The 19,765-nt window shown below is 37.0% G+C and overlaps 1 protein-coding gene across 1 annotated transcript in view; it reads right to left on the bottom strand.

The window, feature by feature from the left end:
• Positions 1-1,176: 1,176 nt before the first annotated feature.
• Positions 1,177-19,765, bottom strand: part of Dennd1b (DENN domain containing 1B) — a 218,564-nt gene continuing 199,975 nt past the window's right edge. The window contains exons 21-23 of the mRNA XM_010635412.2: positions 7,756-7,832; positions 6,621-6,837; positions 1,177-5,919 (exon numbers count right to left, since the gene is read on the bottom strand). Of these exons, the coding sequence (XP_010633714.1) occupies positions 5,386-5,919; positions 6,621-6,837; positions 7,756-7,832 (828 nt within the window). The 3' untranslated portion in view covers positions 1,177-5,385. The remainder of the gene's footprint in view (positions 5,920-6,620; positions 6,838-7,755; positions 7,833-19,765) is intronic.

A 19,765-nucleotide genomic window follows, 5' to 3' on the forward strand; every position in this document is an offset into this window, starting at 1 on the left:
GACCATCATAACTCTTGAATGAAAAGTTTTTCCTTTGGTTCCTGGGGCACCATTCATGTACACTTGACTATTTAATCTTGGTCTTCAGACCTTAAATTTGGGTCAGTAAACACAGTTATTTGACATGAACACTTCTACTCTGATATGAGTGACACACTCACTCCAGTACTTACCTATTTGTCCGTGATTTTTAAAGCCTAATAAGTTCACTAGACGTAACAGTCAAAGACTTTTCACTCAGGCCTGTTAGAGCTAGGCTTAAATTTATGCTGTTACAGGGTTGGAGATGGGAGGGTCCTTACAGTCATTCAAGCTAGAACGCTGAAAGACATAAACTGACCAATTATAAAAGAAGAGTTAACACAGTTTGATTGTGACCATTTTTATTTTAACTGCATTGTTGGGTACTTTATTGTTTGGAATATTGCGTTTATCCAATATTTATTTTGCATATTTAAAAAATTTCCAGAGTTAATACTTTCGTACATAACATCTTCCTAATAGTAGTCAATCTTGGAGGTGATTTATATTGTAACCTCAAGGATGCAAAAAAAAACAACAACAACAGAAAATTACAATGCTGGGTAGGATTTTGCAGGTATCTGTTGCCATGTTGAGCAAAAAGTTCAAGATTTTCAGTCCTTTGAAACAGTTTTGCATTTAAAGCAAAAGAAATAAGCTTTTGAAAAGTTCAAGTTTGAACTCATCATGTGGCTTTTACACAAAAAAGCTTTACGCACATTAAGTTGTAGCAGTCATGCAGTTCATATTGGTTGCTGTTTTAGGTACAGGTAAATCACTGGATTTTAAAAATCTAGTTTTGCTATGTGATTAAGTAGTTCTCAAAATAACCTATGAAGGCTCTCCTATCTAAAGGATAGTGATGATGCACGCGGTCCATTTAACATGCACAGTGTTCCAAATCTGTTCTGTCCTAAACATCGTATAGTCAGCCAGAGGGTAAACTCACCAATGGACCTTATCAAGGCTCTCACCTGAGAACTACTGAGCAGAAATGAAGAGACTTACAAGTTCGTCATATCAAAGAGGTAATAATCATTTGTGATTTTACAACCTTCTAAGACAAAAGATTACATATCTTCAATGACTTCATTTAAATGTGACTTGAATAAACATAGCATTCTGGATATAAAGCATTCGTTAACATTGTTGTTCGGTACCTGGTTTTATTTTTTTGGTATATTTGCATATTGCATCCAGAGCCACCAATTTTCCACAGTGCATCTACCTCATTCAAGTATAATAAAAGTAGAAATCTATAGAAGCTCTAAGGTTAAACAAACTGTACATCATACAAAAAATTAACTTACTTTACAGACAGTTAAAAGTATTGGCAATGCCCTTTATAAGTCTTAGCAAGGACGCATTGCAAAAGATGTTACACTCTACATCACGGTCATCACCATACAAATGTCATTTCGGTTTATGTGGTGCAGAGCAGAGTACTTAACTGTACACACGTAGAATCAGCACTTTGTACCATAACATTTAAGGTAACAGTATTGTCAATATTAATCTAAGCTACGGGATTTTCTTATTGCATATTTATTGTTGCTGAGGCAGTTAGTTATAATACAATAATGCAATATCATAATTATTTTAAATAAAAACATTTTTTCCTTCCAACAATATAAAGACTGCTCTTTTCTAAAATCACACAGAGCATTGCTACATACAATTTACACAAATACTGAAAGATGTGACCTTAAGGCATCTGCTAGAAAAGCAGATGTGTATATGTATATGAACTAAATTATGCAAGAAAAAATATTGCACAAAATACTATTATTTTTCAAATAAAATTTTTGTTTAAATGTACATAAGTTCCTATTTCTTGACCAAGTCATAACGTTCACTGATTTGCTCAAAGACATTCTGCCTCTCAAAGAAGCTTTAAGAAACATACATTAACAATACCATTAGGCTCCATGTAGGAAAGGTGTTAATAATGACACAGAATTTCTAAAAACTATTTCCTATATTAAGAAGTGTTTTGAGGAAAATTAAATTTGAGGATTCATTTTACATTCCTAAATTTATATTCTGATTTACAAATATCTTCTCACATTCAGAATCTTTGATAGCAAACAAGTAGAATTCTTACTAGAAATTTTATTCATGAAAGTAATTAATCTCCTGAAAATCCAAATAGAGAATGAAGGTCTATGGATAAGAATATTCAGTTTTCTCCTCTCGATCAGAAGTCTACTTCTTTACTATTAACAAACAATTAATTCATTAGCATTCCCGAAACCTATTACTAAATATTAGGATAGAATCCTAATTACAGCAACTGTCACATACAGTTTCAGTTCAAAAGGAAGGAACTGTTTCTGGAAAATGTTATTATCAAGATCTTGAAAAAGAAAAAACTGGATTCCATACCTTCTGTTATTCCTCAACTGAGCAGAATGGCGTAAGTACAAAAGGGGCATCTTTCCCTGCCGAAGGAGGCCCTGTGGTGCTTTGCTCATCTGAAGAATCCAGCTAACAAGGACACTGACCTTCCAAAAATGTCTCTGAATCTGTCCTTTAAAAGTGAGTATCGTAGCAGCATTATTGTTATTAATGTAATAATTAAGGAAGATAATGAAATGAGAAATGGTACTGTACTCAGAACATGCTTTTGATTAAACAGCTATTAAAAACAACTTTTTTGGTGATAGAACCTTGGGCTAGTAACTCGTAAGCAGAGTACAATATTAATACAATATCATCATCATCACCATCATCACCATCATCATCTCACAATATTTCCAATTCCATTATTTTATTTCCCTACACCTTCAGTTATCATACCTTGCACATGGTCTGAAATGTTAATAACTGCTACTAGTTTTCTGTGTTTTCAAGAAGAACAGGTAGAGTTTGGCTTTTACTGTTGTTTTTTAACAGAGTAAAATAGGTAATTTTGTATGTTTAAAATAAGGCACAAATCACTTTAAAATACCTTAAGACAACTACATTATCTGTGAATGGCTTAATATCCTCAAGACAACACAGTAGTACCAGAGCCAATCATCTTGTAACATAACTGAAAAACAGAAAATCTGTGGTGATGATGTTTGTTAAGTAAATGGAATAAAACCCAAATATGGTTCATGCTATACTCCTGATTAGCTTATTCCTCAGACTGAGTTCTGAAAAAAAAAAACTGCTTCATTTCAAAATTCATAGTAAATGTTATTTTAAATTCTTTTTATAAATTAAGGAGTATTTGTCAATCAGATTAATCACTAGGGTAACCTTTTTCCTGGTGACTTAAAAGCTCTTATTTGGACTTTATTATGTATTTCACTGATATAGATTAAAATTTGTAATGAGCGTAAGAGGCAAAATTTGACAAGAACTTGAATCTTACTTTTCTGTTTTTAAAAAGTATTACATGAATTTTCTTTATATAGAGTCCACCCTAGAATAAAACTAGATTTTTCTTCCTGTATAATCATGAACGAATAATTATCTCTAATACAAGATATACATTTAGATTATGGAACACAGTTTTATAAAATATTTTGTTATTTTCTTTAAAAACTACCTGAATAAATATTTTAAGCAATGTTTTTGAGAATTCTCCTTCTAGGATTTTAAAGGAAATCATAATCTATCAGTAAATACTTTAGAGTACAATCTTATTGGGATTCTTGGATGGTTTCTTGAACACTTTTTCTAAAGAGATGTTTTTTAAAAATCATGATTACGATGTACAGAATGGATGACTGAGCACAGAAACAAATTAACCATAACATCACCAAGGATTTTTTTTATTTCCTGATTATTCCTGGCAGTCTAGCCTATCATAAAGTAGCCAGCATATGATTCCTTCTCAGATGAACTCCAAAGCTTATCAGTAAGATGAATCTTATCAGGGAGATGAATTTCCTATGAAGAACTCCAAATAATTTACTTGGATACTCCTCTGCCTTAGAGGAAACGAGTGGGCTGCCCATAGTGACCTCATTCCAAAGACAGCAGTGTAGAAAGGCGGGCAGTGGTAACTTTCCGGGACAGAAACCTGACAAGCAGTACCTTGATATCATGTGAGATGAAAACAACAGTTTATTTCTGTGCTCCTCTTCCCAGAACCACCTCGTGAGAAATCTAATCTATGAGAAACATGTTAGACAAACTCCAAGGGAAGGAAGGACATTCTACAATTTATCTCACCAATAGTCCTCAAAACTGTCAGTAAAGTCTAATAAACTGCCACAGCCAGGAGGACACTAAGGAGATATGACAACTGGGTGGAGTGTGGTGTGCTGGGACAGAAAACAGATACTACAGGGTAGAGGAAACCGGAAATCCGAGTAAAGAGCAGGCTTCCAATACTGGCTCATTAGCTGCGGCAGAAGGACCATGCTATCTTCAGACACTGAGAGAACTTGTGTGCATGGAGCCTTCTATCAACTCTTTGCAATTTTTCCATAAATCTAAAACTTCTAAAATATAAAGTCAATTATTTAAAATGTAATCTGAGATGAGAATATAAAGCATTTTCTACAGAAAAAATATTAATTAAGGAAAAAAGACAGAAAAAATTCCTTTGTAGGACAGTTTGGCTTGCATTTGGCTTTCTTGAGGGGGCCCTGGATAGCAAAGGCAGACAGAGAGACCACAGACATTTTGAGTCTCCTTTGTAAACAAAAGTCATTAACTTCACACTGCAACTAAGTACTTCATATACGTCACTGAGTGAAAGGCAAATTTGTACCTTTTTATGTTTTGAAAAACATGGCTGCAGTATCCTTATAAAAGCAAGTATTTCCACAAGAGAGCTTTTAAACCTTGAAAAAAATTAAATTTGACCTTAAATGGATGAGTAGAAAAGGCATTATTGCTCTGCAGAACAAATAACTTCTCTTTCAAACTTTACATGTAATTTCTTAAGCTATGACGTATGCTTGGTGGAGCTTTAAGATTAAGGCAATTAGTGGATTAAGAGTTTTATCAGTTTCAGGCTCGTTTTGATAAAATGGGACATCTTGATCAGTTCATGCTCAACCAGATTAATACAGTAGCTACTGGCTACATGTAAGGATTATATATGCTTACTTATTTTAAATAAAATGAATGGCATAAGCACCAAATACTTGGAAATCATATGTTCAACATATCCTCTCCACATACATACTAACTCGTACCTGGTTTAATAGCACAGTAGAAGAATTTGCTTTACATTTAAAAGTCAGTGGATAACATATATCCATGAGATGAGCGAGTGGGGTTTGTTCCAAATGAAAAAACAAAATAAATAGTAGAAAGAGTTGTCATCCTTCCAAACAGTTTTAGTCCCTACACAGATCACAGGGGATCCCCAAGTGCTTCCTGGACGGTTAGATGAGAGGGACACACCCTCACGGTGATCTACACTTGGTTTCCCCTTGCGCTTCCTTTTGAAATGTGTGAGCCTTGCCCGGAGTCGGACAACAGGTGATGCAGTGACACCATCTCACAGAGCAGTCCAAGGTCTTCCGAATTCTCCTTGACTTCTTTTCCCTCTTTCTCCCAAGGAACAAAAGTAGAGGAACATCTCCCAAGGCTGGGCACAAACAGATCATCTGAAACCTGGCTTAGTGTTTCCTCCTTTTCTGTTTCTCCTTTATTCGTTTGGGAAACTTCAGGGGGAGCTAGCTGGGAACCCAGTCCTGAGGGAGATGCTGGCTTTCCCACCACAGGAGGGCCACACTCGTTGCCGGCACTGAGGTGTTTTTCATTGTTTTCCTCCTTCAAGATAAACAGAGACTCCGTCAAGCCACTAGCGGAAACCTGCTTCTCGGGAGACGGAGGGAGGTGCTTGCCATGCAGGGCGCTGTCATCCTGCCCCAGGTTGCACTCTGCTTGATCTCCACAGCCACCACAGAGGGCCAGGTTATTTTCGCTAGGAGCATTGGATTTATTCTGAAAAAAGAAACAAGTTCAAAACACTGCCAATAAAATTATTATTATAGAATTTTTCTCCATTTTGAAAACAATGTTCATATTTTGCAAGGCTGGAAACCTGAAGCTTCTTCCAGAAAAAATGCAGTAGTGACAGTGAATTCGATACCTCTAAATAGTTCCGTAAAGTGGACTGAAATTAGACGGACTTTGGTTTCCACGTCCTTGTAACTGTCACCTGCCAAACTCAAACTAGAGCAAAGTTCTGGAATCTCTCACAATCACAATGAGGTTGCCTTTGCTCGTACTTCTAACTCAAATGCATTTAAAGAATTCAATTCCTTTCTGAAGTTCATTTTTGAAGCAAGAAAATGGAAAAAAAAAGAGTTGAATAACATATTTTTAAATAAAGGGAAAAAATAAGATAATTTCATATTTTTGAAATTCCCCTAAGAAAACAGCTGTAAAATTTGATTTCAAGAAAATATTGCTACTGGACAAAATAATTTCAAATACTGACAAAAACCACCAGAACTGGATACATGAAAAGGAAAATTTTGGAATTTTATTATTTAAGTAATTTTAATAATTAAATTTTTCATATTTTTGCAGTTGGATACATACATAGAGGTTAAACATGTCCAGCAACTAAGATTATAACATCAGACAATGTCAGTAAGGGCAAGGTTGCATTCATTTAATAAGCTGAAGGATCAACTGACCGTAGGTTTGTAATCAATATCATCCATTGATCTGAAGAAATCCAAGCTCTTTGCAGCTGCCAGTTTTCCTTGATCTGAGCTGTGTGTGCTCAGTGTATCGAGGATCTCTCCTAACAAGTCCATTTCACCTGAATAAGGAGCCTTTATTCTTGTTTCGACAGAATCATCACTTTCATAAAAATAAGCAGAAGCTTCTTCGCCATCTTCCACAGATAACCTGAGGGAAGGAGACACGAACAGTGGACAGGTGTCCGCGTAGGCTGCGCGTGAGCTGAGCCCCTTCCCCCCAAGCACAGTCCTTGAGGTGCTGAAAACCAAAACGCTACTTCAGTGGAACAAAAACAGTAACTGGCTCATGGTCAAACTCTGTGGAGTTGAGTATTAACCATTTAACACTAGAAATTTTAAGAATGTGTATTAGGAAGAAAGAAATAAAAAATTTATGGTAACTGAACAGTCTGGAGAAAGGGACAAGGCTGCCACCCAGACTGCTTCCTTGAGATGGGGACCTTTTCCCCAGACCGAAGACGCGAAAAGTGTGTGGTAGCCCAAGTGCACTTTCAATGTGATTACAGACTTCTCCTTTTCCTATTTACTTACTCACTTTAGAGGAAACGTATATTACTTTATATAGGTAGATTTCCTTAATGAAGCAAAAATAATGCCCATTTTGTCATCCTCATATATCTTAAAATTAGAAAGAAGATAAATATCTATCATTTACTTAACATTAATTTTAACACTTGGTACTAAGTTTCCCTTGTTCAGATACAACCCTAAATAAACTTAATCGCTCCTCTCAACTCAGTGTCTTTCAAATTGATTATCACCACTGTTCCCCATATTTGGCCGCCCCTCTCAGCACGAGGGTGGGAGAAGACTCAGGCGGACTTATCTCTGCCCAGACAGCTCTGTGGACACTGCTGTTCCCAGGAACAAGCGGCTGCAGGCCTAGCTTTCTCTCCTGTCCGGACACTTGTCCCCTGCAGCATTCCAAGGAGCACCGGTTCCTTTGGGTGATGCTAACTGAAGGGAACAAAATCTGAGCTCTCGGCGTACGCACTTTGAAATACCCTAAAACTTAAACTTCTGCCGTTGAGCCGCACCAGTAACAGCCCCCTGAGCCTTCGCTTACTTGCTTGCTCTTTCGCTGTCCTCATCGTCATCACATAGGGCACCATCCAGGCTCTGAAGAGACTTTTTCAAGCGTGCCTAGACAGAGAAATGGACAATGAGTTGACATTTGTGAGTTATATTAAATCCCTTTGATACGTTTTTAAGGAATAAGGTGATTTTTGTCAGAAACAATTTAAAAAGTGTTTGAGTGCTACCCAACAGCTTGGAAAACAGACAAGAAGAAATAGAAGTAGTCAGGTAATATTTACCTAATACTTAGGCACTGAAAACACATCACCGGACTGAACACACATATAAGGACACTGTATTAAGCATCTTTAACATCAATCACACCTCACCGATCACACATCACAAAACTTTAAAAATTATCAATAGCAGCCGATCTTATTTTTTCTCCATCCATACCCCAAGTGAGAGCAGTGTTTCTCAACCCTTAATGCGGACAGGCTGTGTTGACAGTCCCCCATTACTCCTCAGAGATTTGAGTTTATCTATTCATTTCTTCGGATCAGAATACCAGGAAGATTGCTCTTGTACTTGGTGTACAGTTTTCTCCAGTCTGTTTCAGAGCACTCACTTATGCTTACCCTCCTTTCCAACACTGCTGTCCTTTCAAACAAATGTAGGATTCTACCCTCATTTCCTATAAGCTGGTAGCTACATCTAGAGTTTTAGGCAGATTCAATTTCTCCTTGTTTTTTGGCAAGAATATGCCATGGGTGGTGATATATGTTTTCTAGCAGCTGCACTGGCAGACACATAATGTGTAGATACCCAATTTTCGATATCATGAAGATGGATCAGTGGTTCCAGTTGTGGCTTTGCCAATCTATCTGCTATACATTTCTTCACCAGTTTCTCACTTGATGGTTCCAGTATCTTCGGACAGTGGTGGTGAACTTATAGCACGTGTGCCACAGTGATTGTTTGTATCATTGGCAGCTCTGTTGTGTTTTTCTTTTAAGACAAAAAGATTTTTTTTTCTAAAGGAAAACCTCAGATTCAACTGCATTGATGGCATTTTGCCATAAGTAAATAGGTTTGGGATTGCAGGTTGGGTACTCAGTTTCTAAAAGGTTCGGCATCACTGTCTTTTGATAAACACTGGCTCAATCCACGATTTCATTACACAAGGCCCACAGAGGCAGGCTTTCCTTAAGCATTCCTTCTGTATTTGCTGGCATTTCAGAAAGAACTTTATCTTACCTGCTTGGCTATCCCAAAAAACATGCACAAGAAAAAAGATAAACCATTGTTTCCTTTCATTCAACAATTTTGGGAGCAATTAGGTGCTGCCATAGCAATTTCTATGGCTGGGGCGTTTGGCTTTAAGATGCTGTCCTGATCTATACTTATCTGACAGAGTTCAACCCACCAGTTATTATTACCTCTGTTTACAAACTGCCCCATCTTTTAAGTACACCCTAATTTTAATTTATAAGTAGTCTTTTCCTTTTAGAGATTTACCTTGAAGCATTCAGATCAAATGATGCGCCATCTATGTCGACATGATTCAGGCGTGGAAAATGGAGAGTGGGCAAGGCTGGCCCTGTGTCCGTCACTGTTGACACCGTATGAAAGATAGAGGGGAACTTTCCCTGCTTCTCTTTATTACTAATATGGCTGAAATGTTTTAAGATAAAATGTAAAAGATTCCAGTTGGTGAACAAGATTTCAGGAAAGAACTCTGATCTCTCCATGTGGGAAATGGCATTTAAAGTACAGTCCGGGTGCTGTGGATGCTGAAGACTACATCACCGTCCTGGGCTGGCAACCGCAAGCTCGGATTTTGAGTTCCCGTCTTCTGGCTGTGATCTCCCACTCCAATAATCCCCTTCCTTTATTGCACCCACAAAGTATACGCACATCTCCGGGATCCACAGGACAGACCCTTCCTCCTCCACTCCCCTACACCGTATTACACTCATCCAACAAACAGTAAAGAAGGTGCCTCCTGTGTGCAGGGACTGGGCTAAATGCTTGGACACAACAATGGCCAAGAACAGGATGACCTCGCCCTCATCCACGTTACATTTCACTTAAGTCAGACATGAATTACACTGAATACTCATACAAATAACCATGGCTTACATAATAATGGCTTACAAAAGCTTATTCTAAACTGTGATTGCTATGAAAGCACTTAATAGAAATGTGACCTAGTCTGAGAGGTCAAAGTAAATCTTTCCCTGAAAGATGAAGACGACTGTGTTGAGCTCTGCGATGTTGGTAGGCGATGAGAAGATGAATTTCCTCTGGTGGGACAATCAAGGCATACACAAGGGAATGAATGATAATGATGTGCTGTGGATTAGAACGCGTGTGGGTGTATTTTTCCAGCCTATCGACTCTTGCAGTTACCTCTTTAACCACTAGATGGCAGAAACACACTAAAAAGGCAAAAGACTGATCAGCTTCTAATTCTTCAGGGGAATGAGGTGGAAGAAATTAGAGATGATGCAGAAAAGTGTGGGAGTTGAGAAGCTGGTGTGGAGGTGGGGGAGTAGACAAGGGCAGTCCCCTCTCAAGTCCAGACAATGCAGAGCAATAGAAAGCCAGTTCATCAAGTGTTTATGGTGAATCTACTGAAAATAGGGCTGGCACACCCTGAAAGTAAGGCAGCAGCTATATCTCAAATGGATTTTGGTTCTTAGCATCTCTGCATCCCATAAACATCCACTCAGCAGCCACTGTATGCACGCTACTAAATCCAAGCAGTGAGGCTTGTAGAAGAAATGAAAATGATACTCCCTCTTTTCAAGATATTTTAAAAATACAGGGTGAAAATGCTAAAGCACTAAACATAAAGCATGAGAGGAAAAATTTTTTTTATTCCTCACTGTGTGATTATACTTGAATTTAAACTTTTCAGCATAGATGAAAACTTGTGTAAATGATTCATAATTAATACTGAATAACTGTATAAAACCAATCATAATGTCAAACAAAAACATTCCTAATAATCAAAGAGTAGGACCAGTCAGCGAAACAGTAATGATAACAATACAGAATTGTAACTAAATATTTAAACAATGGCAAATTCTGGGATCAAATCAGGAGATACAGAACTTGTCAGGTACACACACCTGGTACAGCCGCCTTAACAGAAGTTAGTTCAGGAGTTACACAGAGGTTGTAAGGTCAGTAACTTTCTGTGGAGCCAGTACTACACAAAATAATGGCAGAAAACACTTCATAAAAGTGAAATAAGTAGGGATTTATATCATTTTGATATAAAAGATTCAAAGTAAGATAACTGGATGCCATATATCTTAGGACTCTTACTAGGTTCCGATTATGCATAACTGTAAAGTAAAATTTGCACCCATGAAAATGTAAAGTATACATCTAGTATATCTGAAAACTCACAAAGTAAATACTCATATGACAAAGGTTGCTTGCTATGCAGGTGGGAAAATAATAAATTAATGAAAATGAAACTTATTGGTATGGAATGAAAGTTATTGAGGAAGATTCTACTAGAAAAGCATTTTTTTAATTAAATAAAAACCATAAGAAAGGCTGGGCGTGGTGGCGCACGCCTGTAATCCCAGCACTTGGGAGGCTGAGGCAGGAGGATTGCTGTGAGTTCGAGACCAGCCTGAGCTACATAGTGAGTTCCAGGTCAATCTCAACTACATAATGAGACCTTGTCTCAAAAAACAAAAACAAAACAAAACAAAACAAAAAAAAACCATAAGAAAACATTACCAGTAAATCATAGGGCAGAAGGACTAGCATGTGAGGAGACCTCAAGAAGTAAGTCTGTTTTACCTACAGTGGTTTCTGAAAGTGCATCGGGCTGAACAAATGGTAAAAATCATTCCCCCTGGCATGAAGGAGACCATTAATCTCACAGTTACTGTGTGGATCACTAGATGGCAGACAAATACTAATAAGGCAGAATGAAGGGTACATTTAAATTCGTATGAGGGGGTTAGAGAGGATAATAAGTAGATAAACCCCCTACACCCTAAGACTTAATAAAATTGAGGATTGAGGTGCTTGTAATATACATATGTTTTCAAAAATGGGTACAATCTTTGCTGCTGCTCCCATTTAGGAGTTGGGGCAACCAAGGTGCAGAAGGACTGCTTTGCATAACCAAAGTCTACAGCAAAACCCTGAGTCACACATTTTATACACTAAGACAAAAATATCTGCATGAAATAGTTGTTTAACAATAAAATTTAAAAATATAGAATTAAAATGACAACACCTTAAACGTGAACAGCAGTTTATCATTTAAAAAGAATTTTAAAGACACATGTATTTTAATTTTTATAGGTACCAGTAGTAACTGAGGTAGAGTTATTCATGATTAATTTGCTTCAGTGTGTTTAATGTTTATATAGTATACTTTTTACTTCATTTAAAAGCTTATGCTAAAAGCTTATGTTGTGGGGCTGGGATTTAGGTCAGTAGTTCCACTGCCTACCTCACAAGTGCAAGGTCCTGAGTTCAATTCCTGGTACCAAATAAAAAGCTTATGTTGAGATTTAGCCCAGTGGTGCCACCGTCTGCCTCTGCAAGTGCAAGGTCCTGAGTTCGATCCCCAGTACCAAAAAAAGAAAAACTTTAAATAGCCTATGTTATCACAAATTTTGGTAAGTGTATTTCCTATTTCACACATTAGGGAACCTAAATCTTAACAAAGTTAAGCGACTTGGGCAAGATTAGGTAATGAGGAAGCAACAGAGCCAGGATGCCCGCCCAGTGTTCTGACTGTATGAGCTGAGCTCTTTTCCTAAGTAGTTAGATAAAAACCTCCGGAGGGATCCTACAGAACTCAGTGTCTGAGAACAAAACTGAGAAAGACTCTGAAAATGGCAAGTTTGAATGTCATTTTCTTTCTTTTTTTGGCTTTTGAGACAGGGTCTATGTAGTTGAGACTGACCTGGAATTCACTATGTAGCCCAGGCTGTTCTCGAACTCACAGCAATCTTCCTGCCTCAGCCTGCCAAGTGCTGGGATTACAGGTGTGCGCCACCACGCCCGGCCTGAGTGTCATTTTCAAAGCAGATAAATGGTAGTTAGAGAATGATGAGAGCACTGATGCTCCAGGTAGGTCGCAGAGCAAAGGGACAGGAGATTAACAGAGAAAGATGTTCCTGTTGATGTAAAGGGGAAAATCGGAAGGATCATCAAGATTATGTTTGGTGGCATCTGATGAATTCAACTGATGACGACCTGTTATTATTAGATGAAGGAAATAAGATTTTATAAAAGCGTCAAATTATGTTTCTTAGAACTGTGTAAGGCTAAGTCAATAGCTCAGATTTTTCAAGTGGCCTTAATACATCCAAGAACCCTTTTCCCACTCTCCCCGTCCAGTGACTTCAGATTTTTATCATCTTTATTCACTTGATTCTCTGTCACCTGACGCATGCTCCCTTGTAAAAGCAGTGTTTCATTTAAAGTGTAGTCCTATCTTATCACATCCTTGAGACCAAGAAAAAATCTCTTATTTGAAAATTTCTTTTGCTTCTAATTCCATTACCACTCAGAATGCAGAAAGCTGCAAGAGAATGTCACTGCCACTTCCATGAGGAGAAAAGGCTGAATAATCTAAAGAGAAAAAGCCACAATCAGAAAACTGCACTGCAACAAAACTGGGTAAACAGAATTTCCTATGCAACATATCCTTCTCCAAGGGAAGATAAGAGACGGGATTAATTTTACCTTTGGCAAAGCACAAGGAAAGAGACAGCTGCCGTGTAAGCAGGTAAGATGAATCTGCTAAACATATAATAAAATCTCAAAGGCCAAACATGGACTAACTTGTTAATTTGGAATAGTTCCAAGTCTCAAAGACAAGAGGAGCCTGCACATACAAATCCCACTCTTCCGTTCATTCATCCATGCTTGCTGTATCAGGCAATCCCACCACCGACTGCACAAGAGGAAGAGTGGTTCCGGTCTGGCTGCCTCACAGCAATAAGCCTCTTTTCTAGAGCTTCATTTACGTGAAAGAAAAGTCTAACACTTCTGGCAAGCTCACACCCAAGACCGCTGTGGGGAGCACAGAAGCAAAATCTCTTTCCACCAGCGGGAGGAGGAACGAGAAACTCTTAGGCATAGGATCCTCCGTGGATCCCAAGCAGAATTCTACTCCATGGGGAGGGCCTGGCCCAGTCCCAGCTCTAGCGAAGTTTGCTTGCTATGGGGAAGGAGGAGGTCTGCCAGGGAACAGCCCCCCTGAGGAAGGGGGCGGAGTGGCCTGACCGCCCCTGAAGCTGCACAAGAGCACCAAGAGCCATGAGGCCAGGACCAGGTAGCAGAAGTTCACCGCTGGGGAAGGTGAAGATCAAAGGAAAAGAATCCCCAAGCCCGCTGCCCATTGTGGCTCAGGTATGAGGGGACTGTTGATAGCCTAGGGTGAGGCGGAACACTGAAAGGCAGAAAAAAATCCCACCCCTCCACCAGGTGTATTCTAACCTAAGCATTCCCAGGTAATGGTAACAGCAAAATCCCAAACCAGTTCAACTTCAAATTAAATTAACTCAACATCTTTAACTAATAAAAGTATTACAAATGAAAGGCCATTTCTGGGTGTAAACTCCATTGAACTCGTTCTACCTACGGGGTCCAACATTCAACTAAGAATTAGGAAACATGGAAAACTAAGAAAAAATTTAAAAAGTGCAGGAATAGAATGGATGAGCAGAAAGACTATTTTTTTAAAAAGCCCAATGGAAAAGATAGAAAAAAAAGAAACAGCATTTATTAAAGAGGTTGTTTAGATGGGCCCATCAGCACTGAAGAAAGTATTAGTTGATTTTAAAACAAGTCCATGGAAATTACACAAATTGAAACACAAAGAGAAAAGAGAATAAGAACAAGACAACAAATACAAGCACGAAAATACCAGACAAAGCATTCACATAGTGACCAATCTAATTCTCTCCGCTTCTAACACATACCAGTCATTTGTTCCTTTTTCTGCAGTGAGTGGTTACTGTAGTTAAGAGAATAAAAATATTACCTAATATTTATGAAACGTCTTGCAAATGTTGGAAGGACAAATTGTGTTAGTCTATGAGCTTTAATCTCTACAATTATTCTACAGAGGTGGGCATAAATGTCACCATTTTATAGATCTGAAGGTTGACTTTGCAGAAGTCAAGAAAGTTGGTCAAGTTCATAGACCCTTCACACGGTAGAGCTGGCATTCTGGTCCCAATCCTTGATACGACAAGGATCTTTATACTTCCACCTGGGGGCTTTCTATTAAATGATGAGGGTGATGATTAACATGCACAGAAAGAGAGCAAGTATGAAGGTTAATGAGGGAAAGACTTTCCGAATTTGTAAATGATGATCCTTAGGAAGTTAGGAGGAGGTGATGATCTTGAACTGTAACTCAGCAGATGTAGCACACAGTAGAGGTTCAGAGGAGACATATGGCCTTGAAAGCTGTGAACTACAGTAACACACACTAGATATTCACACGGCTGAAATGAATCACACAGGCTCTCCATGACAGTGAATCCCTTCTGCCCACACTGTGCCTCTAATTAATTAATGGAAGCTTGTTTTAATTAAGTTGAGGTCTATTAGAGTAGTTGACTAAAGAAGTTGTTCATATGAGAGTATTAGTGGTAGAATATTGGAAGTCAGAAGTGACCCCAATTATTGAGTCTTTTTACTTCGCAAATTAGGAGGATTAGTTCCCAATTAGGAAGTTTAGTTTGGCCAAATACTGTATCAAGATCATCCTAGAAATAAAATACTTTAGAGTTCATTTCTCTTCTGTTGATCAGAGACTCTCCAGAACCCCATTCAAAGCCAACAGTCCACTAGGGACTCTAAAAGACGGTCTGTCAATGAAATATGTTCACAGGCAGATAAAAGCTCATGTGCTCCCTGTATCTTACTTACCTGTGGTTTATACACACCACAGCTGCAAACTTAAAAATTTTAAGCCAATTTTCAAGGACTGTTCATATGCCAAGAGATACTAACTAAAGGTATTTAAAAATATAATGTTTAATTGTTTTTTCTGATCTTTAATATTTGAGAATGCAAATTTTACCAATGACCTTACAGTAACTTTTCAGGATTGGGAGGTTATTGGTCAGTACACACTAGAAGTTCTGTAAGATTGTTAAATGATATTTTCCAAGCAAAACAAGTAAGATAGTAATCCTTTGATAAGTGGCAAGTTATTGCAATTTCATTTTTGTTGACAGAGTTTCAATATTTCAACATTTTCAAAAGGTTTATTACATGACAAGTCCTTGTACTTTCGATGATACATAATACTTCATTCCTTTCATTAACTAATGTAAAGGTGATTTTTCTAGCTGAGATAAATAATTTAAAATTCAGCATAAGAGAGCCCTATAAATTCCAATCATTTCAATAAGTTATGTTTTCAAAAATTAAGGATTAAAAACTACAAAAATAACTACAGCTGCATTTTACTTCTCAAATGTACTACATCAACACATAATAAATACAAATGTTATGTGTATGTTGTGGAATCACACATATAAGTAGAGAAAAAAATTTTAAATCAAGTGTAACAAAAGTCTTATCAAAAATTACAATTATGTTTTGGTCTAAGTATTGAATACTACTTCTTAAAAAAGAATTTATTACAAATGTCAGAAACACTGATAAGGACACAGAGAATAGATTTCTGTGTAGCTACCAATGTTATATCCTAATGTTAGGAGAGACATAAAGAACTTTCAGAAAAGGCTGCAAACATAGGAGCCCTGTTTTAAAACTGGCATGTGGCACAGGCTAACTTAAGATATTTATGTTTATTATAATGTTTTATGTCATATATTAGGGACTGTAACAATGTGTGGTAGATACACATCTAGCTGTAATTCTAGCAAGATACTGTTATTCTCTTGTAGTTATATAACTGTTGACATTCCCAGCAATTTCTCGCTCAGGGGACACTAGCAGGCAGCAGGAGTGAGCCCTACAAAGAGAAGGCTGACTTTTCCTTTTTCTGGTATCCGAGAAACCTTAAAAGTAGCTCCATACACAAAACCAGAAAATTGTCGTTTCTTTATCCTACGATGCCTGAGAGAAAACAATTTGTCTTCAAAAGATGGATACTTTTGAATAGAGAACTGTTGTTAATCTAATCATAACCCTTGAAAATTAAAAAGGTATTAGGAAAAAAGTCTATAAGATTAAAAAACCCAAGGAAGAAAAATATTAGTCATATGATTCCATATAAGGTCTAGAATGGTGATGATATTCATTAGATTTACTAAATAGAAAAATTGTATACCATTAGTTTTTTCAAAATTTTGTAATAAGTAACAGTGGCAATAAATTTGAAGAGTGAAATTATAATATTAAAAGATAAACATCAATTTAAAATTATTTCAAAACATATGGAGGATGTTTAAATAAATAAAATTATCTGTTTAATATGTTAAGTATTAATCAACAGAGATAAACACTTAAAAATGAAGCCCCAGCCATTACTAAAAAGAGTTAGTTTTGAATTCTCTGATCAAGTAATGTTCCTGAACAATTTCCTAACAATATAAATGTCTCAATGTGGACCCTATTGTGTTTCTAAGAAACAATTCTGAAAGGTGCCACAAATTTCACTGTCCTCTCTTAAGGAAAAGCACTATGTCATTTCCACTGGAGGGCACTGGAGGGCACTCTTGCAATCCAAAACTGAGGGGTTTTTTGTTTTTTTTTGAAACAGTTTTTAACTATATGCGAGTATGACGTGTTGGGAATTAATATTATTTCAACAGAGAAATAATAGAGAATATAATTTTATTTCTAATTAACAATATGGTACAAATATTTTTCAGAGTGTACCACAAGGTGACTTTGGACAGCGACTGCTACAATGTGCTCCCACTTCAGAGAACGTTTTATGAGCACCTGTAAACATAGCATGTTCACCATTTTGAAAGTTTCATCATTTGAAGCTTTCTACCAGATTCCCCTCCTACTTTAACCCAGCATTTTAGTTGAAAATTAACTGCATTTTAAATACTAAGCCAATATAAACAAAATGCTAAATATAAAATTGGAGGGGGGTTACTTATGATTTGGTTAAACTTATTTTTATTATCTTATAAAACTTACTTTATAAATTAAATATTCTCTCTAATTATTTATCTGCCACACATAGAATCCATCCCCTGCCACACACACACGGCCCAAACAGTCTTTCTTGCTCTGTAATTTAGAATCACTTTCTTCTTGGTAAAAAATAAGTAGTACTTCCCTCTGTAGAGCATGATTGTGCCATTTCTTGCTAACCAGTAGAGTAGAGTTAGATAATGGATTGTATTTATCCAAAGATTCCAATAAGAGTAGCACTTCATGAGATCTGTCATCTAAGCAAATGCTGTCTTTAATTATATTTATTTGATTCCCAGAATTCACAAATTCCTATGCAGGAAAATTTGTCAAAATATTTGCATGAACTAAACCCTATTAGGTGTGAATATCTTATCTTTCATTAGGAACTAAGTAATTTAAGACAATATAAATTCCTTAAATTTTTCCTTAAAGTAATTCCTTTAGTATTTTTCTAAGTTTTTCAGAAACAATTTCATTTGCATCATTTTAAGATATATTATTATCCATAAGATACATTATCTGACTGCTCATAATTTTCAATTATGTTAATACATTGGGATTTCTTTTAAATTCCTACTCAACCAAAATATGGCTTTGAAATACCTTACAAATTTCTGCAGAATAAAAGAAGTATATCATCAGACTATATTTCATAAAGATGAAAGTATACTATTGATCAAATCTAAAATGAGCTTATAACCATTATGAAATATTCCTCAGATCCATCAGAATGATTTATAAGCCATTTAATACATAGACTCAAAAAGACACCAAAGTTTCTTTTTTTCAAGTGCGACTAGCACACTGGATGATAAATAGAAATGGAAAATCACATAGACTATAGTTTATGATGAAAACATCGCCCTTATTTGTGTATTCAAAAATATAACATCTCGAGCTCTTATGTGACTATATATTAAACATAGATGTTTACTAGTTTGATAGTCACTCTATTTGTAGAAATTATGACTATTGACCATAGTTCTATTAGTAGAAACTGTATTTGAGTTAAAATCTTGACTCTAATCCAAGTATAATTTATCCCCAGGCAAACTGCATCATGTCACGTTACAGACAGACAGCCTTACATTCATATTTTCTCATGCTGCTTTTATCTAACTAGTTGAATGTGTAGAAAGCCAAAGTAATCGCTGTTTGCTCCAGACATGAAATAGTTAAAAGTGATTTGTGCGCCAGGGTTTTAATAGGGCTTTAACAACAGAAAGCTTCAATCCTCTACTTTCACTGGGTTTTAGGGCAGTGATTCCGCCTTGCTCAGGGCCATCCATCTGTTAGCGCTGCCATGTAATGCAGCTCAGCTTCCTGCTCGTGCACTGGGGTGTGTGTGTGCGCGCGCGTGTGTGTGTGTGTGTGTGTGTGTGTGGGTGTGTGTGTGTGTGTGGGTGTGTGTGTGTGTGTGGGTGTGTGTGTGTGTGTGGGTGTGTGTGTGTGTGTGGGTGTGTGTGTGTGTGTGCGTGTGTGTGATGCAGATACACAAACACATACATTCTATAATTGCTACACTAGGCTAAGAATGGCTCATGCTACTAAAATGGAGCAGTATATTAGATTTATATAAATATTGCATATTATTTAAAGGAATTTTTATTCTTAGAAAATTCTAATACATTTTTAAATGTAATTTCAGTTGAAAAGCAATGGTCTAAATATTGTTAAGACTTCAGTATTCTGTTTTAAAATAAAACTGATGAAAGAAGGTGGCACAGAGGATTAAAAGTGTTCTGCACCATGACCAGTGGCAGTATTCTCTCCGGACCCAACTGGCCCTGTTTTCAATAAAGCCAGAGGAGGACCCTTTCCCTGGAGTCCTGTTAGGCTGGGGCTGCTGTTAGAACTGTCATCTTCACACAAAAGGGAAAGGGTTGGGTTTTACAAATGCGAAGCCTAATTGGGAGATCTTCATGGCT

Source organism: Fukomys damarensis, unplaced genomic scaffold (assembly GCF_012274545.1).
Source record: "Fukomys damarensis isolate Sample0158 unplaced genomic scaffold, DMR_v1.0_HiC HiC_scaffold_11, whole genome shotgun sequence".
NCBI lineage: Eukaryota > Metazoa > Chordata > Mammalia > Rodentia > Bathyergidae > Fukomys > Fukomys damarensis.